This window comes from Mytilus edulis, chromosome 8 (genome assembly GCF_963676685.1).
Source record: "Mytilus edulis chromosome 8, xbMytEdul2.2, whole genome shotgun sequence".
NCBI classification, from domain to species: Eukaryota; Metazoa; Mollusca; class Bivalvia; order Mytilida; family Mytilidae; genus Mytilus; species Mytilus edulis.
This window is the reverse complement of record NC_092351.1, coordinates 48,921,674-48,945,776: the sequence shown is the minus strand read 5'-3', so window position 1 is coordinate 48,945,776 and position 24,103 is coordinate 48,921,674. Positions and strand designations below refer to the sequence as shown.

The 24,103-nt window shown below is 33.7% G+C and overlaps 2 protein-coding genes across 2 annotated transcripts in view; one reads left to right on the top strand and one right to left on the bottom strand.

Moving 5' to 3' along the window:
* LOC139485804 (replication factor C subunit 3-like) overlaps positions 1 to 9,830 on the bottom strand; it is a 33,161-nt gene extending 23,331 nt beyond the window's left edge. The window contains exon 1 of the mRNA XM_071270451.1: positions 9,664 to 9,830. Coding sequence (XP_071126552.1) covers positions 9,664 to 9,750 — 87 coding nt within the window. The 5' untranslated portion in view covers positions 9,751 to 9,830. The remainder of the gene's footprint in view (positions 1 to 9,663) is intronic.
* A 2,474-nt stretch (positions 9,831 to 12,304) lies between these two features.
* On the top strand, positions 12,305 to 19,310 carry LOC139485793 (cell death-inducing p53-target protein 1 homolog). Its single transcript, XM_071270442.1, has 4 exons — positions 12,305 to 12,386; positions 12,418 to 12,700; positions 16,350 to 16,545; positions 19,068 to 19,310. Exons 2-4 carry the CDS (start codon positions 12,493 to 12,495, stop codon positions 19,171 to 19,173), a joined length of 510 nt encoding a protein of 169 aa, XP_071126543.1. The 5' UTR covers positions 12,305 to 12,386; positions 12,418 to 12,492; the 3' UTR covers positions 19,174 to 19,310.
* The last annotated feature ends 4,793 nt before the right edge of the window (positions 19,311 to 24,103 follow it).

Here is a 24,103-nt window from a genome sequence, read left to right as displayed (position 1 = left end):
TATGGCAGCCATTGTTTGCCAATGTTGTTTGTCATTCAATATGTTTCAACTTGGATTTACACATTACTTGTTGGCGATTTTTGACAAAAAGCTAGCGGTTGAATAAAATAAACATCTCTGTCATTAATAATAAAGATGGAAATGAATTTTGTGATCATTTGGGAATTTTGCTCCCGAAATTGGGAAAATGTAGGGTTTTTGCCGTTGGGAATGGGTCCGAATACCGGACTCTGTGGACTGCTAGAAAAATCCATGAATTTGGCCCAGTAGTTTCAAAGGAGAAGATTTTTGTAAAAGATTACTTTAATTAACGGAAAATGGTTAAAAATTGACTATAAAGGGCAATAACTCCTAAACGGGTCAACTGACCATTTTGGTCATGTTGACTTATTTGTAGATCTTACTTTGCTGAACATTATTGCTGTTTACAGTTTATCTCTATATATAGCTATCTATAATAATATTCAAGATAATAACCAAAAACAGCAAAATTTCCTCAAAATTACCAATTCAGGGGCAGCAACCCAACAACCGATTGACCGATTCATCTGAAAATTTCAGGGGAGATAGATCTTGACCTGATAAACATTTTTACCCCATGTCAGATTTGCTCTAAATGCTTTGGTTTTTGAGTTATAAGCCAAAAACTGCATTTTACCCCTATGTTCTATTTTTAGCCGTGGCGGCCATCTTGGTCGGTTGACCGGGTCACGCCACACATTTTTTAAACTAGATACCCCAATGATGATTGTGGCCAAGTTTGGATTAATTTGGCCCAGTAGTTTCAGGAGAAGATTTTTGTAAAAGTTAACGACGACGGACGACGACGACGGACGACGGACGCCAAGTGATGAGAAAAGCTCACTTGGCCCTTTGGGCCAGGTGAGCTAAAAACAGCAAAATTTCCTTAAAATTACATATTCAGGGGGAGCAACCCAACAACGGGTTGTCTGATTCATCTGAAAATTTCAGGGCAGATAGATTTTGACCTGATAAACAATTTTACCCCATGTCAGATTTGCTCTAAATGCTTTGGTTTTTGAGTTATAAGCCAAAAACTGCATTTTACCCCTATGTTCTATTTTTAGCCATGGCGGCCATCTTGGTTGGTAGGCGGGGTCATGCCACACTTTTTTTAAACTAGATACCCCAAAGATGATTGTGGCCAAGTTTGGATTAATTTGGCCCAGTAGTTTCAAAGGAGAAGATCTAGATTTTTGTAAAAGATTACTTTAATTTACGAAAAATGGTTAAAAATTGACTATAAAGGGCAATAACTCCTAAACGGGTCAACTGACCATTTTGGTCATGTTGACATATTTGTAGATCTTACTTTGCTGAACATTATTGCTGTTTACAGTTTATCTCTATCTATAATAATATTCAAGATAATAACCAAAAACAGCAAAATTTCCTCAAAATTACCAATTCAGGGGCAGCAACCCAACAACCGATTGACCGATTCATCTGAAAATTTCAGGGCAGATAGATCTTGACCTAATAAACAATTTTACCCCTGTCAGATTTGCTCTAAATGCTTTGGTTTTTGAGTTATAAGCCAAAAACTGCATTTTACCCCTATGTTCTATTTTTAGCCATGGCGGCCATCTTGGTTGGTAGGCGGGGTCATGCCACACATTTTTTAAACTAGATACCCCAATGATGATTGTGGCCAAGTTTGGTTTAATTTGGCCCAGCAGTTTCAGAGGAGAAGATTTTTGTAAAAGTTAACGACGATGACGGACGCCGGACGCAAAGTGATGGGAAAAGCTCACTTGGCCCTTCGGGCCAGGTGAGCTAAAAAGTATACTGTTCAGACTATCTTAAGCAGATTTTGCAATAAAATAAAACTAAAAAAATGCTTTCAGTTTCTTATGGTTTCCTGTCGCGTTTAAAAAAAACTTTAATTAAACATTGAAAATAAATTTTAAATATTAACATGAAGCAAGTAACACTAGTAATGGTGTTCATTTATGTCTTTTGAAATATATTGTACAAAATAAAGAAAATAAAGATTGGTTTCCTGTTTGGTTTCCTGTCATGTAAACGGTGAATCAAAATGTATTATTTTTTTCTTGAAAAACTCAATTGTTCCATTAATACTATTCTAACACCAACACAACCCACAGAATAAAAGTTAAAGTTTTAGAACTTATAAAAAAGGATACAAAAAGAAACCAAAGGCCGAATACCAAATTATGGTCCATATGTTCCTGATGTTTGGCATCAAAACCTTCAGATCGATGTCAGTTTTGACAAAAACAATGCACTTTTCTATTAAAGCCGGTATTTACCTTATTTACATGTTCTTGGCGTGAGACAATTATCGATTAATTTATATTCTATCCTGTGTATTGTTTAATAAATCAAACCATTATCACTTGTCAATTATCCGACAACTTGGTCAAATATCAACTTGTCCTCGCATACCAGACTCTTTCAATATTCTCGGGCTTTTACTTATTCAATAATAAACAGTTGTAAATATCGTACATAGTAAAAAATAGTGCGGGAAAATGTTCATTCATGAAATATTCATGAATGAAACGCTGCCTCGCGTAGATTTCTTTTGATTTTCTTCAGCCAATGGCCGATCTGCAAAGTAGTTTTGTGATACTTATTTGCAAAATGAAGTTAAATTCATCTGAATTGTCGGTAAACATTTATTCCTTTTTTATTCAAGCTGTAATCTTTTCAAAAGAGTAGCAACTCAAAATATCCAAGAACCAGAATTCGAACAATAGTACTACATTATCTTGGAGCAGAACATTGCGATAGTCTGTCTCACTGGAAGTTGAGGCCGACGCCTATGGAAAGTAGCTATAGCAAGCTATAGCAAACTTTCCAAAAATGGATATTTGCCCATCCAAAATAGATGCGCTGCTTAGTCGCTTCTGGTGCCAACTTACGGCCTTGGAATTATTAAATCGGGTATCAATTTGTTCATTTTTCATTTATCTCTTCATTTATTTAAACAGTTTTCACAGTGACCCATCGATTCAGACATTTTTACTATTATTTTCAAAAGGATGTCAAGTTACGAGAGATTTCGCGACCTCGACTCAAATATGCAAATATTTATACTTTTTCACCTCCTTTTAAAGGACATTGATGTTTAACATTTAGTAGCCATTACCACGATTTTTCACCTCCTTTACAGGAGATCTGTATTAAGCATTTAGTGCCAACCACAATAACAATCGTAAGCTCTCAGACATTAAGATTATTTGCATCGTAAACATGGTAAATGAATAAGGTGTTCGATTATGGTCATTTGCATAAATCATCATTTTTTTCTCGTGGTCACGTGTTAATCTTGACGACCTTTTGAATATAAAAGTAAAAATGTCTGAATCGATGGGTCACTGTGAAAACTGTTTAAATATGGAAAAATAAAGGGTGGCAGGTACAGTACGGGTAGGGACTTATTTTTATGGATGTCTTAATCCGTCTAGTCGGATATGAATAATCCGACATTTTTATGGTAGGTAGTATGGTCATTAATCAACAGATCCAGGTGTGAATGGTCCTTTCATCTTAATCCGTGTTGCTAGAATTACGGTTCACTGATTTCAGAATCAGATTACCTGTAATTTTAACCTCTCAGTCACTTTATTGATTATATTAGTTCTACATCGTATTTGACATAAAATATTTTTACAGGTGAAGTACTGGAGAAAACTTTGTTTAATAAAAATAGCTTATTTTTGTTAATTATGGTTTTGATATTTCAACTGTTATTTATTTTCTTTGTTCCTAAAAAATATTTTTATTTTATGTTCCTTTTTCGTTTGTTTTTGTTTTTTTGTATCTTTTTCTTATTTGTTTGCATAAATTTTTTAAACATATATATTTTTCAATGTATTCTATTTCTTGAAGCTTACGGTTATTTTTATTTTACTGATTTATTTTTCACATAAATCCATTGATTAGCAGAATGCTGTCTCAAGTGCTGCTGCATACTACGTTTTAGTTTGACGCGGTCACATGCAAAATATTTCTATAATTTGTATTTAATATTCAGTCTGTGTTGTGTCAGTTCCGAAATAAAAATAATTACAATGAGCAATACTTGTATATTGTTAGTAGCTTGATGATTCTTTGTAGTTTTTACTTTTTATTGTAAACAAATAGTGTCCGAAAGTTGGAGATGTATAACTAAAATAGAACGCAAATAAGAACACTAGAAGAAAATATTGATTCTTCCCGGGCATAAGTTTATTTTAAGATTTCCGTGTTTATTCATTATGCAAGAGACATTATATGTCTCTGATTATGCTAAATTAATATAATTGATCTGCATTTGGGGGTAGAGGGTAAAAGGGGTCCGGAACTCGAAATCCCGGGCTTAAAAACACGAAGTCCCAAGGTTCCGAATTTAAATAAATTTAAATCCCGACATCTCGAAAAAAAGAATTCCCAGATCCTGAAAGGGTTAATCCCGAAATCCCGAACTTAATTGCATAATATTAATTTACGCACAATCCATGTAAAAAAGGAAACTTGTATGTTATATTTTTTATAGCAATCTAAAAGAATAAAATTGCCGTGAAAAGACAATTCCATGATACACATATCAGTGATCAACAGCGTGTGCACGTGGTTGAACTTTAACTTGACTCCACTCACAATAATATTGAATGCTAATAAAAGATATTAAAGATCGATTTTGTCCACTGCACGAGATTTTTATATGGCGGTAAATGTAGTAACAGTAAATACAGGTGACCTTACTGACCAACCGTGGGAAAATTCATTCATGATTAAATTTGATGTGGAATGATTGACAGTATTGTGCTTTAGTGTTGAGGCTCTTGATCGATTTACCAGAATAGAAATTTAATCGATTTACATACATGTATAATCAAAACACGATTTAGTCTTCTTTAACTATTTTTTGTTTTATTTTTATCAGTCATTTCCCGGATTCCCATTTAAATAATCTATTAGGAGACCTCCTTTAAACTTCCGAAATAATACAACATCGATTTAAAAAATCATACTGACTGCGCGAGCTTTAGAATGACTAGAAGTACGACGAAAAAGTAAAGACAGCTGATCATGACTAGTACGACTAGCCTTCAACCCCATTGGGGTATAAATGGGCATTTAGTCAATAAACTATATAAGGTTAAACTTTGATTTTCGTGTATCGATTTGATACAATTTGTAAAATATATTTATAACACCGGCGATTTTCATAAAAAATCTCAGACATGAAAATAGAAAGGCATATTATCTCGAGTGTCAACAATTTTAAATAAAATAAAAAAAATAGGAATCGAAATATGATCTCAGCGTTATAAATATTGTATTAAAGGAAACCAATTGTTTGACTTTCAAAGAGATCAACGGGAAATATGTCAAAATAGAAAGCACGAGTGATCTGTCTGACCAAAATGTTTCACTTGCGAGAAATGATTGACAGGTGTGAATAGATGCAGAGGCTCCGACGGGGAAAGTTGTATCAAAAGGAAAATAACTTAATTCACAATGCCTATACATATTTCATCAATACGGTATGTTGGCCTTATACTTAAAGTTGAGTTTCTTATAATAACATATAAAGGAACAGGACGTTAAAAGCGGGAAATAATATAACCATCAACAAAAACTCGTATAATTTACGGGATTGAAGTCTCAACAATTTGATTTAAACTTCTATTGAAAACAGTCTTGGTTGTTATTAGGCTTATTATTTTGAATTAGATGAAATATTTACGGTTTACAAATACAAATACAAAATAGTTTATTGGCCATGTTGGCACAAAACTATTGAAATAATTGGCAACACAATATATTGTTAAAAATCATCTTTATTTCATTTTCAAATTATAAAAAAAATAAAATTATATTTAATTTTTATTTTTATTCTTATATTTAATTTTAATTTTATTTCTTATATTTAATTTTATCAGTTGGAAAGCAGGTCACGGTTTGACCCCAAGTTTATCAGCAACAATAGAGTCACGTGACCGTGAAAATTCAGTAAAAAAACGGATGAGACAAACCTCATTTTAACTCACTGAATACTATTGTCGTAATAAAAACTTATTGACCTAACTAATCTTGAGTATCCATAGTTTATTCTCGTCAAAGCTCACACATCAAATCAAAGTCCTTTATTCTTTATTTTATCTGCAAACTTGGAGTTTGGGTGAAAATTGTCAAGTCTCCTGAACGAAAAATCTAAATATTTACGAGGAAACTAAAAATGATGGGCTGAATTTAAATTTAATAAAGCATCTCATTAAGACAAACACTCGATATGAATATCTCGGCAATAGAATGTTGGATACGCAAACGTCAAATTGATTTCAAACCGAAGCGGTGGTTTTTATGCCGATTTGTGCAAGTGGTTATCTCCCCTTAATATCACCAGTCAAAAATAAAAACCCAGCAAAATGCATAAAAAATAAAAAAAGGAGTTTACTTTACAAAAATTAGAAAGAAAATAAACGAAACTCGATTTATAACTATGTTATGATAATATAAAGAAGAGATACTTCCCCCTATTTTTCAGAGAAGGACTAATTAAATGTAAATATTAAAAGATAAAATATTACTGCAGTAAAAAAAATTCAGAAATGTGGAACATGACACCTACATGTAAAATTAAAAACCTAGCTATATTGAAAGAAATTAGATCTGGCGGATGAAATATACTACATGCAGAATTTTTTTAAACACTTCTGATTATATTTAATGCAATAAAACAGTTTATACAATTTCAATAATCTTTCTGAAAATTGATTAATTATTAAATAAATAGTACTGATCATATATAATATATATTATATTCTATAAAGTGTGACCAAGAGTCTCAACAATTTTTTTCAAATTAAGAGAGCCTTTAAACTGAAGCCTATGTTTCTTAGTTGAACAGTAAAATACAAAAAAGGGATTTATAAGTTTTATACCAAAAATATTGACAGAAATTCTGTAAAAAAAATATATGCTTTAAATTATAAGTGAAAGTGACACAATTTTGAATTTCAGAATCATTATTATTGTAAAATTAAACTATTAGATTAGCTTGCACAGTAGCCCTTTGTCTTATTTCTCAGGGTATTTTATAGATTACAAGGTAAAACTTTTTGGGGCTTCTTCTCTTGAACAGGTTGCTGTATCAGCTTCTTTAAATAATTACATATTTATAAACGAAGTATTGTATATATACTTTACCTGAATACTAGTAATAGGAAATGAAATGAAACTGGTGGGACAAATTTTATGCATTTTACTTCAATAATGATCAAAGATGCTTAAATTTGACAAGAATTTGCGCTCCATTTGAATAAATTCAATTTTGTAAGAACACATCTCTACAAATAAACTTCTTGTTTGGCTGACTTGGCTTGATAAGCTAGTTTTTGCTCTTATTACTATAAAATTGAGAATGGAAATATAGCTTATTAAGTAAAGAAATAATAATAAGCAAGATTTTATTAACTGACCTTCATTTTCTTTTTTCATATGTTTTTTTCCTACAGAATTTTCTTTGCAATGCATTTTCTATTGCTATTTTTGTGCTTTTGTCCATCCATACAGTAGGCTATCAATAGTTTGTCAGATCTGTCAGAATTTTCCAAGACGTTTATCTTTAAACGCAATAAAGAAGATCTTTGTTTATTGTTTCACTTTTCCAATGTGTAAATTTTTACTATGCACATGACCCTGACACATATTTTGTTATAAACGTTACATGACGTATGTTGAAAAAAGAAAACAATGTCACCGTCAATTTGTGTAGGGGATCAAAAGGGGTTTTAGTTACTTTAAAATACAAGTATCGTATTGAATTGTGAAAATCCACAACTTTTAATCAAAATTTCATTCATGTCTTTAATAAAATCAGTATTTTAAAGCACTTTAAAACAGGTACAATGAAAAGAAGCTAAACTTTACTGTTTTGAAGTAGAAACGTAGCTAAAACCAGATAAAAATTGACATGGCTGGTGGTCACTAAAATTGATGTATAAAAGTAAAAAATGATGGCTTCAAAACAGTGTCAATGAGTGTATAAATTTGAAATAGGTTTCCCGGTTTCATTTAAGATTATAACCGTTCTTTTCTGTATTTGGATACGCAAACGTCAAATTAGGAAAAATCGCTTTTTTTGGCGAACAAAAAAGATGGCTATTTTTTTTTAGAACTGACAGGATAAAGGAATAGCAATAACAAGCTATTTTTTGTAATGTTTGTATGTCGTAAAGAAATTATATTGGTCACAAAACCTACAAATTTTAAAATTTAATTGTAATAAAAGCATGACAAGTTGCAAAAAATACTTTAAACGTCAATTCTTTTAGGCGATTGATTTGGCGGACTTTTTGACGTTACGGACGACTGTAGCGCCACCTAATTAATTCCCCCTGCTATTGTTGCTGATAAAGCTTGACGACAACGGACGTTTCCAAGGACTTGCTTTCCAACTGTTATTACATTGGTTGCAATGAATTACATTGATTTCCCAGTTAGATAAAAACCGATAATTTCACATGTGAAATAAACGTGGTTATTTCACTCTCTGACATCATACAACAATAGGCGTTGTCAAGACGTCGATAACGTCGGATCAAAACAAATTGTCAATGCGAAGGAAAAAGATATAGTTCCTTACATTTTCTACATTAATTTTATAAAAAAAAAAGCCATTTGCCAATGTAATAAAAAGAATAACTAATCGCCGTATTTGAATATCACAAAAATAAGACAACTTGTGACCGAACGCCGCTATGGACTAAACTCGTGCTGCGCACTCGTTTAATCCATGCGTCGTTCGGTCACGCGTTGTCTTATTTTTGATATTCAAATACGGCGATTAGTTATACTATAATTAATTTTAATTCTTTCTCTTTGAATACAAAACAATATTTAACATTTATCTATCCTCTATAAATACTAATATATCTGTACAGGTAAAATTTAATTCTAATCAAGCTGGTACAGATTGATTTACGACCTTCCACTTGGATATTGCACAGCAGGTGTTTATTACACTGGGACAACTGTCCGACCAGTCTGACATCTAGACGGATTAAGACATCCATAAAAATAAGTCCCTACCCGTACTGCAGGTGAAGCTTACATAAATGTAGAGAAGGGATAAATGAAAAAATTGATACACGATTTATATAATTCCACGGCCATTAGTTGGCACCAGTAGCGGCGAAGCAGCGCATCTATTTTGGATTGGCAAATATCCACTTTTTGATATGGGACGAGCTCTGATGCCCTCGGCCCCAGCTTGTCTTGCAAAACAGCCTTTGGGCGTCATAGTAATCTCAGACTAAACCATTATATGTCAATTGGTGAATTATATGTTAATTGAGGTATAATCCACCAATTGGTGGTTATTCCTGAACTGTAAGTTACGGAATACCATCAACTTTTTTGAGGATTAATCTCAAGGAATACTATTTATTTATAAATTATTCATTATCATGATTTATATTGGTTCCGATCATGGAAAACGAAATATCGCATGCAATTGATTCTACCCGTGGGAAGACACACTATCAACGTATATAACGTAAATATACGTTGATAGTGGGTCTTCCCATGGATAGAAACAAGTACCTGTCAGCCTGTGACTGGCTGTTTTAGTGTGTGAAAATTATAATATGCAGAAGCAATATTCCATCAATTCATAAATCTTACCAATTTCTTCAAATGAGCAGCTTGCTCTTTGTGAAAGTCAAGCTTATGCAGAGAAGTTGGACGGTGTTTGTCAACCCAAAGACTCATCCTTAAACCTCTTAGATTTCTGTTTTCGTTTCAAGTTTTCCCCGCGCAATATTCTGGGTGCAAAAGGTTAAAATGAGCAAACGTAAGTTGATTCATTTTAAAAACGCATGAGCGATCTCAAGAAATAGATGTAAAAATAAAACAATGTCCGACTAAATATGAAAGTATTCCGGATAATAGACAGTCTCCTGTCACATGATCTAAGATCTAATATGTTTTCAGTAGCAGGGGCGGATTCAGGCGGGGGCGTGGCGGGCGGGCGTGCGCCCCCCCCCTAAAATTTGCAAAGCATGTTTTGACTTCAACATATTTAAGTATCAGAAGAGACCATTCAATCTTTTTAACATTCGAAGTATATAAAACAGCCAGTTTTACAGAATCAACGTTATTACTTATCAACTGACCTACGCTTTATTAAAGTTCTATAGGAAGGTGTCAAACGCGGAGCTGCGTTTGTTGACAAATATAATAGTAAAAACAAATGTTACATTGTATTTGCGGTTTTTATAATCAATTTGTTTGATAATCGAAGTTCCAAAACATCCCTTACTCACTTTCACAATTTCATCATGACACGGTCAAGAAAACAGTGAGATTCTTTTATAATATCCCGGCGTAATGAAAGATAGAAATACTGTTTCTCAAGCGAAAGGTTAGTTTATTAATTTGTTTCTCTGTGTCTATATTTATTTCTCACTTGCAACCTAAATATTTAGCCGAATTCTGTACCATATTACTTTATGCTTGGGATCCCAAGAAAATAAATATAACTGTGTAAATGCATCTCATTCTGGTTTTAGTTGTTTGTGGCGAACACGGTGAAGTCTGGCACGACCTCCGAAAATCATAAAAGTAAAAAACAGATAGTATTAAAGGACAATTAAAAATCGCTGGTAAAAGTAGAAATTTTCGTTTGAAAATTATATTGGTCAGGTGAGCAATTGTGATCTGTCTCGTCTCACTTTGCGTCCGTCTGTCCGCCCGTCTATCTGTAGATTGTTGTCAGGTGTGGATTAAGGCGGTTTCAGCTTGAAACTTTAATTTCTCGCTAATTTTACCACACAATAGTTCGAGATATCTACATTTCACCCCTTTAGAAGAATATTTCAATAGTTTTACCTAAAAAAAACCTCCAAAATTTTTTCGCATCGCTCCGCTCGGCGAAAATAAAACATTGCGCCCCCCTAACTGGAAATCCTGGATCCGCCCCTGAGTAGCATTTTAAATCAGAGACATATATTGAATATATTAAAAAAATATGATATTATAATAAATAAATTTGAAAACAGAAAACAGAGTCATAAAACAGCGAAACGCAATTTGATTAAAGATACAAACAAAAATAGCGGATTTTTTTAAAGAAAAAAGAGTGTGTGTGTAAAAATGCCCTATCCCAAAGTACCTATGGCACAAATGAGCATCCGCATTCAACGTATGTAAAACATATGATATGATGTGCTTTGTTCAAATCATTTATTTATCAAAATATATACTAAAGAATAAATTGACTGGGATCTGGGATCTTGGAACAGTATATCAATACAATATAAAATTGAGAATGGAAATGGGGAATGTGCCAAAGAGACAACAACCCGACCATAGAAAAAAAACAACAGCAGAAGGTCACCAACAGGTCTTCAATGTAGCGAGAAATTCCCGCACCCGGAGGCGTCCTTCAGCTGGCCCCTAAACAAATATATACTAGTTCAGTGATAATGAACGCAATACTAATTTCCAAATTGTACACAAGAAACTAAAATAAAAATAATACAAGACTAACAAAGGCCAGAGGCTCCTGACTTGGGACAGGCGCAAAAATGCGGCGGGTTTAACATGTTTGTGAGATATCAACCATCCACCTATACCTCTAGCCAATGTAGAAAAGTAAACGCATAACAATACGCCCATTAAAATTCAGTCCAAGAGATGTCCGAGTCTGATATGATGTGCAAATAAAATTAAAATAATATCTCAAATTATCTATATTGAATTTCAAGGGTAGAAAATTAATTCTACGCAAAAACCGGATGCGTTAGAAACTGCTCTTTTAGTCCATTTACTCTAGACATAATATATACGGTATCATAGTCACCGACGGGCCCAGTCTTCATCACTGAAATGAATCCGTATTGCATTCGATCCGACTAAATGAAACCAGGCTGTGTTTTTCAATAGTGTCATGTCTAAGCGAGTCTGAGACTACTTAACACTGTTTTATAGTAGTCATATTGTGACTCAGTATGCAGTTGTGGTTCCAGTGGTCCATAGGTATGAGTCACCTATTTTAACAATTACTGCTTTTGAATAGGAACATATGGTGGCCCCCTCCCCAAAGGCACTTGCAATTGTCTCTGAAAAAATTCTTATATATACTTTAATATATCACTAGGTGTTATATTAAGGTATATAAGAAGGGTTTTTTTCTGAGACAAGTGCCTGCCCCTCCCCACACCCACACATACACACACACACATCTATATATATATCCTGGGTTGGAATCCGTTTTTTAAAAATGGCTGGACCCTCCCCTGTCAGAATTGCATAATACTGTGTCACAGTCTAACAGACGTATATTTAAATGTGTTTGAACGATATAATAGAAGACCAAAGTAGAGTCTCGGTTGATAGCATTACAACTTTAAATCAGTTAGTTTTTAAATCGGACACCTTTAAATCAGTTAGTTTTTAAATCGGACATGTATTTCATTTGACCCAATCTATATCTAAACCAACTTTATAAATATGGATAAGGGATCACCATATCCACAGTCGCAGCCTCAACAGTACGGCCAGCCTCCACAGCAGTATGGTCAGCCTCCACAACAGTATGGTCAGCCTCCACAACAGTATGGTCAGCCTCCACAACAGTATGGTCAGCCTCCACAGCAGTATGGTCAACCACCACAGCAGTATAGTCAACCGCCCCAACAGCATGGCCAGCCTCCACTAGGTAAATAGTCAGCTATATATGTTATTTTTGTTTAATTTTTTAACCATTTTTTACATTAATGTTTAATTAGAATTGTTTATTGGTTCGTTTTCCGTTTTATTAAACATGTACTACTATAACAACAGAAAATTGTTGAGAGGTGAAAAAGAGAAGGACATGAATTTAGAATTTAGTACATATATACGCTTTATTAAAGGTATTATGTCGGTCGACATGAAGTTTAGTTAGATATTTAAATTTTAAATTACTGTTCACCCAAGACTTTCATATGAAAATATAACTGTTGACACTGTACACAAAACAATATATCATATGGTTCCAGTTCGTTCTTCCTTCAACAATGACCCAAATCTGTACCACATAGGCAGCAATACAATGACCCGAAAAAAAACCAAATGTAAAACATTTCAAACGAGAAAACTAACGGCTTCATTTGTTTACAAAACAATGAACAAAAACAAATATGATATACAGAATCAAAGTGAATAAACTGTGTCTCTTTAACGAAAAAAACCCACAAAAGTCCGATTGAAATCCATACTGACCAAACTTAAACTTTTGTCTTTACAATATTTAAAGAGAACACAAATAACTGAACAGCGAACGTCATAATGAGTTAAACCTTCAAAGTAAACCACCATTGATAACAATAATTATTATATATCATGCGCGTAGCTACGTTTACGTCAAAACGTCCGGGTGCATGTACACTTAAATTTTTCTTCAATGGCTTGTAATTGCGAATAAAAGTGACGAAAATTAGTATCATATTATATATTTGTTCATTTTCTGTCAAAGTCTAAATCTACCGTTAATTCTATACTCACTTTCCTTATTTTTTGTAAAAGCAATTCATTATGTGCTAAAATTCGATATGTGGTTTGCAGTTTTTTGTCGAGCTATTTACATGTATGTCGCGAAAGCGAGACATTTCGGTCCTAAATTTTGTCGGCGGTGCCAATTATAATACAACTATGTACATGTAGGTTCATTACGTGGTTAAAGTTTGAAGATATCAATAACTTTGTCAAACCTTCGTAAAATTTTACGGTAGCTTGACAAAAACTGTTTATGGTCAAACGAGTATCGAGAGCAAAATGACGAAATTATATATGATCAGTTTTCCCGTATTTTACGAGTTAAGGAATTTCTTTTTGCATCTTATTCAGTTTACAATCCTAGGTTAAATTTTGTTACATATTAATTGCTTTTTTAAACCTTCATCGAATTTAATTAAACTTTCTTGAAGTTTTTTTTTCATGGTTAATTTCTGTAGCAATTTTTTTTCGTTCATTTTTCATTTTTATACCGACAGGCGGTCTTATCTTTGCGCAATTTAAATCAGACTGGTCTGGTCACCGTTTAATAACACATTGAACAGGGAGGCAAGCTTTCAAATACTATCTTTCATTGAAATGAGATTACGACTTCGGCTGAGAGGGCATGGTATATATTGTCCATTAGTTTACACATACTAACAACACTTTGTACACAAATAAAATATTCTTTTTGAAGACAAAACCAGTTAAATATATTTAACACAACTATCTGTCTCTGTCCTATATTTCTTTGTTCTGTCATTCTTTCGGTCATTCTTATCTATTCAGTAAGAAATATGCTTATGATCTCAATTATGTGTACCTTTTGAATTTTCCACTGTATTACATAAATGAAACCATTTATCAATTATGATTAATATCTAATTGAAACCAAACATGGAAAAATATATATGTTACGATTTATTTGTGATAAATTCGATATAATGGATAACAATCAATAGATCAGCTGAAATTAGTTATGTCGTCCTGACAGATGTCGGGTGACATTGTTATTGTACGAATCTTTTTTCCTTCAGGCCCCTCATCTAGGTTCGGGCGTACACGTTAAATCGACCTAGCTACGCCAAGGTATATGGTTCTAAAGAATGTACAATTCAGTCTGAATACAACCTAACCCTAACCCTAACCCTAACATGTACAATTTCTGAATACAAAGAAATGAAATTATATGAGTTATATTTTTTAAATCCCTTACTTTTCATTCTCTTTACAATATTCAAAGAGAACACAAATAACTGAACAGCGAACGTCATAATGAGTTAAACCTTCAAAGTAAACCACCATTGATAACAATAATTATGATATATTGTTATAAAAGAATGTACAATTTTTGAATACAAAGAAATGAAATTATATATGAGTTATATTTTTTAAATCCATTACTTTTCATTAGGAAAACATGTTTGTCGAACGAGAAGTCAAACAAAAAGCACTAACTGGGGCCATAAAAAAAGAATATGTTTGTTTGCCCTAACCATACCTATTCAGAAAATAGCAGCCTTCTCAAAATCTTTTTTGTCTCGATGAGAAAAAGTTGTTAATTAATGCCCCACCTACGATAGGGCAATATGTTTTCTGGTCTGTGCGTCCGTTCGTTCGTCCGTTCGTCCCGTTTCAGGTTAAAGTTTTTGGTCAAGGTAGTTTTTGGTGAAGTTGAAGTCCAATCAACTTGAATTTTAGTACAGATATTCCCTATGATATATGATCTTTCTAATTTTAATGCCAAATTAGAGATTTTCATCCCAATTTCACGGTCCATTGAATATAGAAAATGATAGTGCGGGTGCATTGTTGTACTTGGGACACATTCTTGTTTTAATTAGATAGACATTAAGACTTAAAAATAAAAAAACACTTCAATATTACTCTGCTCAAATAAGAAAAGAAAATGCCTACCTACCTACCTACCTACCTACCCACTGTCTTTATCTTTGAGTAGGAATTGAGCAAACCAACATATTTGTAAGTGTGGCCTGGTCATCTTCTTAATTGATATTTTTTACCGAAAAAAGTACGAAAATGCATACACTGTACTATATTTCTAGTATAAAACTAAATACCCCAAATGCCATATACCTCAGAATTGAAAAAAACATATCCACATATTCCGTAATAACATTATAAAGATAAAATGTATATTTAAATAAGGAGATGGTATGATTGCAAATGAGAAAATAATGCAACACAATCCAAAAGACGAGCAGCTGATTGTACGGTATGGGATTTGCTCATTGCCGAAGGTGTCATGGTGAACTATTAGTGTGTACATCATCGCTCATAGTCGAAGACCCCATTGTGACATACACTTTGTGTACATGCTTGCCATCCTTGTGTAACTGTAGGTTATTGCTCATTGTCGAAGTCCTCGTGATGACCTATAGTTGTATACATCGATCATCTCCGTCCTTGTGTAACTATAGGTTATTGTTCATTGTCAAATGCCTCATGGTGACCTGAAGTTGCGTACATCATTGACATCCTTTGGTAGCTGTTGGTTATTGCTCACAGTGGCGGATCCAGAAATTTTCATAAGTGGGGGCCCACTGACTAACCTAAGAGGGGGCCCGCTCCAGTCACGCTTCAGTGATTCCCTATATAAGCAACCAATTTTTTTCCCAAAAAGGGGGCCGTGCCCGGGCCCCTGCCCCCCCCCCCTAAATCCGCCTCTGGCTCATTGACAATTATACCACATTTCCTTATTTTTATATTGAACTTTCATTCTGTTTCATTACAAGCACACATACAACACAATGTCCTAAATATTACAGATTTTTAAGAATCATGTTTTGTACGTTTTAATGTACTCACAGCTTACGGTGGTGGGCAGCAGCAACAGACGTCAACAGTTGTGGTTGGACAGCCGCAGACGTTAGTGTTACAACAGACATACAGAGACTCACCAGTACGTACGACGTGTCCATCATGCAATGCAGATGTAATGACAGCCATTTCATTTGAAGTAGGAACGATGGCTTGGATAGTGGCGGGATGTCTCTGTCTATTTGGGTATGCTATATTGAATGAATAATAAAACACCATATTCGAATAGTATCCGAGAAACAGAACGTACCATGAAAACTAAACATGTCTACTCTATGGACGGGTTGTTGTCTCTTTGACACTTTCCCCATATCCATTCTCGATTTTATTGACAAATGAATCATGATAAATGAGCTCTGTCAGACAAATATTTACATCTTCCAATCATTTCATACACTTGGCATATTGAAGTATTGGCCATAGTACATAAGAGTGGACTAGATCTCAAAAATATAGTATTGACCATTGAACCATGAAAATTAGGTCATGATAAAACGCCAGACAAAAACCACTGCCACCAGATTATCATCGCTTAGTCTCGCTTTCTGCAGCGAGAGAAAAACTGAAAAACTAAAAAGAACAACAAAAAAACACTACTCACATAATGAGAATTAAAATATAAAACTGAGATTGGGCGCACACAGTCTGTTTGTGTACCTTAGGTATAGAAAATTATTTGAAATTATATTGATAAATGTTTTTTTAACTCAAAAATTTATCAAATGTATAAACCCCCGTTTACTTAACATTATAGCCTGTTAATATCATGATATATATATTTTTATGTCCTTCACTTATATATATATGCATGACATGTGGGTTCAGATCTTAGAGTTGAGATAAATAAATTTGTCTATAAAAATTAGTCAATCAATTATTAAAATTATTCAACCAATTATTTAAATCATTGAAATAAATTACTTTGCCGTTCAAGGTAAATCGTATCCAATCTATCTAAATACCATTGCCATGCGCGTAGCTACGTTTACGTCAAAACGCCCGGGCGTACACTTGAATTCTGAAAATATTTTTTTTTATCTAAATATAATAAGAAAAACTGGTCAAAAGCACATCAGTCGTGAGCTTCTCTCTTCAATGGATTGTAATTTTCAATAGAAAGGAAATAAAATTACTTTAATCAAATAGTTCATTTCATATATTTGTTCCAATTTTCTGTAAACGTCTGAATCTACTGTGAATTCTGCGTACTTTTCTTATATTTAAAGCAATTCATTATCTGCTGAGATTCGATGTGCAGTTTGCATTGTTGTCGAGCATGTGACTTATGCCGCAAAAGCGAGACATAGCGTCGTCATGCAGCGCAGTCAATATTTAGGTTCCGAATGTGGACAAAGTTATTTGAATGACTCTCTGTTAAAAAAACTGTTTATGATAAAAAATGTATCCATGGCAGCATAATAATGCAATTATTTCTTTAATTTCCCCCACATTTTATGGATAAAAGGTATTTCTTTCTGCAATTAATAAGTGGTCACAGTTTGGGCTTAATTTTTTTTTTATTTCTTAATTACATTAACTACTTGTCGAACCTAGTTTTTGGTGGGGTTCGTGTTGTTTATTCTTTAGTTTTCTATGTTGTGTCATGTGTACTATTGTTTTTCTGTTTGTCTTTTTCATTTTTAGCCATGGCGTTGTCAGTTTGTTTTAGATTTATGAGTTTGACTGTCTCTTTGGTATCTTTCGTCCCTCTTTCATTGAATTTTATGAAAATTCGGAAGAAGTTTTTTCTATGATTCATGTCTAAAGCAAAAATTTGAAAGCGTATGTTTTCGTTTTTTCTGTTATTTACTGATAGCTGGATTTTTCTTTGCGCAATTAATTGCTCAATTTATAAACCTTCATAAAATGTGATACATTGTATATGGTGGGATTATACACGTTAAATTCCAGATCAAGAAAATATAAATGTAATAAAGAAAATTTTTGATTTTTTTTAAATTCCTGGAAAAGACTGGTAAATTGATTCACTTCTTATGGAAAGAAATCGTGTTCAAGATGTTATATTGCATCTCTGAGAAATATTTTTTTCGTGTTCATTAAAAGATGCTATTGTCGATTGTATGCTCGATCACGACTTTAAACAATTTGAAAGTAAAATTGGTTTGAAGTTTTCTCTACAACCAATGTCCGTTTATAGCTTCCTATTAACACAATGAATAAGTTCTCAAAATTAAACATAAAAATATACCATTTAGATTCAAAAGTATGTTACTATCAATGATTTTTTACTGACAGGAATGGTATGTCATTCTCGATAACTTGATCGCTTTCGGGGGGTCCGTCCCCTTGGACCCACTACCAGCAGGGAGTTGGCATTGAGTGGTTTGTCACCCCCTCAGACCCCTCGCAAAAGTTCTGGCGTACACGTGAATATGACCCAGCTACGCCACTGATTGCGTACTTCTAAAGTGCATTTGGTTAAATGTACCGAATTTACCATTTATATATCATGGTTGAACATTAGGGGCATATCAAGGATTTTAAGTTAGGGGACGCAAACTTATATTTTCGCCGAGCTGAGCGAGTCAAAAATAAATTTCAAGTAAAATTATAGAAACGTTCTTTATTAATCAGAGGACAACATATGTATTGCAAATGTTAGGAGGGCGGATAGCAGCCACGCCCCCACCTGAATCCGCGCATGAACATTGTACATTCAATCATTTGACTGGTTTTTTTTTTTGTAGATTTTGGCTTTGTTGTTTTATTCCATTCCTTGTTGACGGATGTAAGGATGTTGTTCACACCTGCCCAAACTGTAACCATATGGTTGGAAAGTTCAGCAGAATGTGATAAAAATACATTTTTTTCAAAACAACATCAGAGCATTTATATATAATATGAATGAACAGTATAAATTAAGAGCGCTAACAAGCTTTTATATTAACGTATATGTACATTTCTTTAAATAAAAGCAAATTATAATTGTATAGACGTTTTCGTTTTACATATATGGGTCATTTTAAAAAAATGTCGAATTTTCAGTACACCCATGCTAAAATTTTTATTTCTAATGGAAATTTCAGTTGTAATGGTTTAAATGAAAGCTTGTCGGATTTGTGATTCAGAACATTAATAATAAACACACCTTACATCTATTTTGATAAGATTAAACAGCATTTAAGGACGATTTTGGGGGTATTTGTGTGCGTACATTGTCAGAAAAACACATTTCAAATAATTTTATTCCGATTTTCTGATCGCCTTGATATCTGCAAAAGGGACTTTCTAAGAACGTTAAATTAATCTCCCTATGAATATTGAATCAGTCAGTGTTGATTTCAAAAATGCAAAGTAATCTTTACATTTAAAACGCCTCGTTTCTTGAACGACAGTGTAGAGAAAAGAAATTTCAAGACATTTAGTGAAAAAAATAGAGCGTACTTTTTTCATGTCTATGCTGTTACCAACCATTTTGATAAATTACACTAAAAAAATGGTTTTAAAAAGTGCAATAACGTGTTGGAAACCAAATTCACAATAGAAAACTATAATCACTTCACCAAAGGGAGTAGTTATTTCACAACAGCAATCAAAAACGAAGAAATTTGTCTATTCTGTTACTATGGTTGCTATGGTTACAGTAACAGGATAGACAATTATAGACGAAAACGTCGTTAATTTTTTTTATCTTAACATCTAGGTGGAAAACGAATGAAATACTTCATTGTTTGAACTCATCTTAAGGTTATAACGTCTTAATCTTCCCAATTAAGCATTTGCAGGTGCAATACTGATATCGGTAAAAGGATAGACAAAAAGGTACCAGGATAGACAAAAAGGTAACGGGATAGACTTTTATATAGTGATATATCAGAAACGTACGTTCCTGTTACAAACGAAATAAAGAGAACAGTAAATTAACTTATAAGGGATTTACTTGATGTTGGGTTTATTTGAAAGAGTGAAAAAAGGCCGAACAATATAAATTGCTATCTTAGACTTGCATTACTGGTGGTAATTTTTACAACCTTTAAAAAACAATTTTTAGAGCCATTTTTCAGTACAGCCTAGAAAATTGGCAAATAATCTATTATTTTACAGAATGAATATATATAGAAGTTTATTCTCTTGAAAACCATATAATTGGTAACGTAAAACAAGCTTAACATTTTATCTAAACCTTTTCTTAATTACCCAAAATTTCTTTTGAAAATGGTAACAGGATAGACAAAATATTGTACCACCGATCAAAAAATGTTTCAAGATATTCTTGTATGACATCATTAAGATTGCATCTTTTAATATGTTGTTCTTAAAGTACTGTTTGTTTTGATTTGCTTATGTAGAGGGTTGTTTGAATAAGTAGCTTTTAATAAATTTTTCAATTTCAAAATTCGACATTTTTTGAAAATGACCCATATATATCTCTTGTGGAGAGTTGTGAGTCTATCATGCCACATCAACTAAGTATTTTAGATATAACCTATTGATTTCCTCTGTAATACTATTTCAGTGTATGTAAAGTGCGGATCCTAAAATACCATTTTCACTGTATATGCCATGCATTTCTGATGTAGAATGGTAAATAAACAGACGAAAAAATTATGATTTTTGAAGAAAATGAAGAAAATTGTTCACATGTTCTATATTTAGTAATAAATAATACAAGTTATACAAATTAAGAGATTGGAACGGGTTTTTAACGCGCTGAGAGCCATCCATACGTGAAATATACCGAAATAGGTGAATATTTAGGACGTTTTACGAACAAATCGTGCAGGTGATTAAAAACTAGCAGGAAAGATGTAGTTGCAAAAAAATATTCATTACAACACAATTATTAATTTTGTATAACGTAGAATAGCTTTTGTTATTCAGTTTGCCCATATTGTATTGAATTCCACTATGATGCTATCTTTCTGGGAGTCATGTTTACTGTTGATTAATGATACTTTACTTTCATTTTCACTGTAGAGCGATTCATTAGTATTGTATATGCGGTGCATTTTCACTGTATGAATTCAGCCGACTTGCACAAACAATAATTAAAGTAAGAAAAGGATTTGATAGTGCTGACTTTGAGATGAATAGTTTGATTGAACACTCCAATAAATTCCATAGAATTAATATTTATTTCAAATAAAACACATCGTTGTCATAATATAACAATATATGGATCATTTCAGAGTTGAAATTGTTTTTAGATTAATGCAAAATATTTTCAAATGCATGCCAATTTGATAAAATTCATGTTTCTGCGGTAGTCATTATACGCATGTGCAAAAAATTTTATCATTGGATTTCGAGTACCAATCAGAAGAAGCATGTCATAGAATTTTTCATAATTCATCAGAATCTTTATTTAAAGTGTAGTTATATTTATCCAATGCATTGAAACTTCATCACTGAATACGTACATCTCGCATGTCTATCGAAATAGAATGGGATAAAAGGGGATAAAAACAACAATACTTTCTAATATTTTTTTATAAATCACTTCTTGACCAATTTCAATAAGGTTTTGAAGTAAGATTTTTGATTTTGGGTCCGGTTTTAAATTGGCCCACAGGGTGCAAAATAACATTTGAGGTTCTTTGGTAGGCTGAATCCATACATGATTGTGTTTATTATTATTTCTTAAATTTTTGGCCCATTTAACAAGTTTGTGGCCGGTCCAAACTGTCAAGAAATAAATTCTTTTGGATTTCAACAACAGTTGAATATTTGGGGTACTTTGGAATGTTGAATCTTACCGTGTTTTTAAATTTGAGATTTTGGTATTTGGGCCAAGTTATCGAAATGGTCCACATTGAGGCCCAAAGGGTCCAAAATTCAACATTTTTTTGATTTCATCAAAAATGAAGTCTAGCTTGAATGTTGTGTACATACTTACCCCAAACTGTTCAGGGTTCGACCTCTACGGTAGTATCAAGGGTGCTGTACAACACGTACATCATGTTCCAATGCAACTTTATCAGTATACGTTTTTGACAGATAAAGTTTGCCCTACACAACTTGACTTGTATTTCAAGCTTTAATGACTTTGGATAATTATATGTCACATTGTCGTTTCATTTTATACAGTAAAGAACATGCAAGCAACAATCGAGCTAAAAACTATCTTTCCTTCAGAATATGGATGTTGAGGCATTTTGGGGCTCAACAATAGGGGAGGCAAGTGCAGATGAATCACAGAAAAAAGAACTAAAGTTAAGGAGGGGTCTTCATACCAATGCACGTATTGTCCTTTCAAGACAAAATGGGTAGCTAGTTTTCCAAGGCATAAGAAGATCCACACTAATGGGTTTAACAAATGTGACCAGTGTGAATTAAAATTTTAAGACTTCTCAATAATACCCTAGTCCCACTAGGCCACGATCGCACTACGATCTGTGAAAAAAATACAAATGTTGATGATCGTAGTGCGATCGTGTAGATCGCAGTAAGGTCGTATCACGGTCGTGGTGAAGTCTTCAAGATCGTGAAGAGCGTGGCCAACTTTGAACATGTTCAAAACAATCGTGGTGCGGTCGTGGCGAAATCAGGTCGTAGTAGAAGCGTAGTGAGAGCGCACTAAGATCGTAGTAAGATCGCAAAGGTCGCTGTACAATCGTAGCGAGAGCGTAGCGAAAGCGTGATTCTATTCGGAGAGACTGCGCTACGATCGCACAGCGACGTTATCACGACCTCACTACGACCATCACGTTCTCACTGCGACCCAACTACGCTTTCACTACGACTATACCGCGCTGTTCACGACCATAGTACGATTCTAGCACGCCCTTGCCGTCCTCATCACGCTCATCTTACGACCTGACTACGTTCACACTACGACCATCATTCTCATTGTCATTTTCACATAAAATATATTAAAAAGCTCCCTAGATTTTGTTTGTTTGAATGTTATTATCCATTTGCTCTAAAGGCTCAACATGCTTCTCGTTTTTATATAGATTAGACCGTTGGTTTTCCCGTGTAAATGGTTTTACACTAGTAATATTTTGGATCCTTTATAACGTGCTGATTGATGTGAGCCAAGGCTCCGTGTAGAAGGCCGTACCTTTATTGGCCTATAATGGTTTACTTTTTTAAATGTTACTTGGATGGAGAGTTGTCTCATTGGCACTCATACCACATCTTCCTTTTGGTGGCATGACTGTATTGTTTCCGAGAAATCTACGATTTAATCAGAAATAGAAGGAATTGAACTGTATTGATATGGAACACGATGTTGACGATAAATTGCTGAGAACGTAGTAAGATCGCGCTATGAACGTAGTATAATCGTGGTAAGAACGTGTTATAATCGCAGTAAGATCGTGTTGCAATCGGAAAACTCGTGGTATGGTCGTAGTGAGAACGTGAAGAGCGTAGAAAGATCTTGATAAGCGTAGTGAGGTCGCAGAATAAGCGCGGCGAGAACGTGGTATAATCGTAGCGGGATCTTTGTAGAAGCGTAGAGAGGACGTAGTAGCATCGTGAAAGAAACGAAAATTTTAATTTTCATGCCGCTCATACCGCGACCTCACCACGATCTAAATTTATTTTAGATCGCGGTGAGCGTGGTGCGATCGTGGTCTAGTGGGATTGGGGCTTAAGCATAACAACTGATAGCATGCAGAAAGCGTGATTTGTACTCATTGTTCCAAACACTTCAAAAGCAGGAACTTTTAATCACATCTGCTCGTTTTATAGTACAACATTAAAAATGCTTTGCTGACCGCAGAAATCGAACCCTGAACAGTTGGGGCAAATTTGGACATAATATTAAAGCTTGATA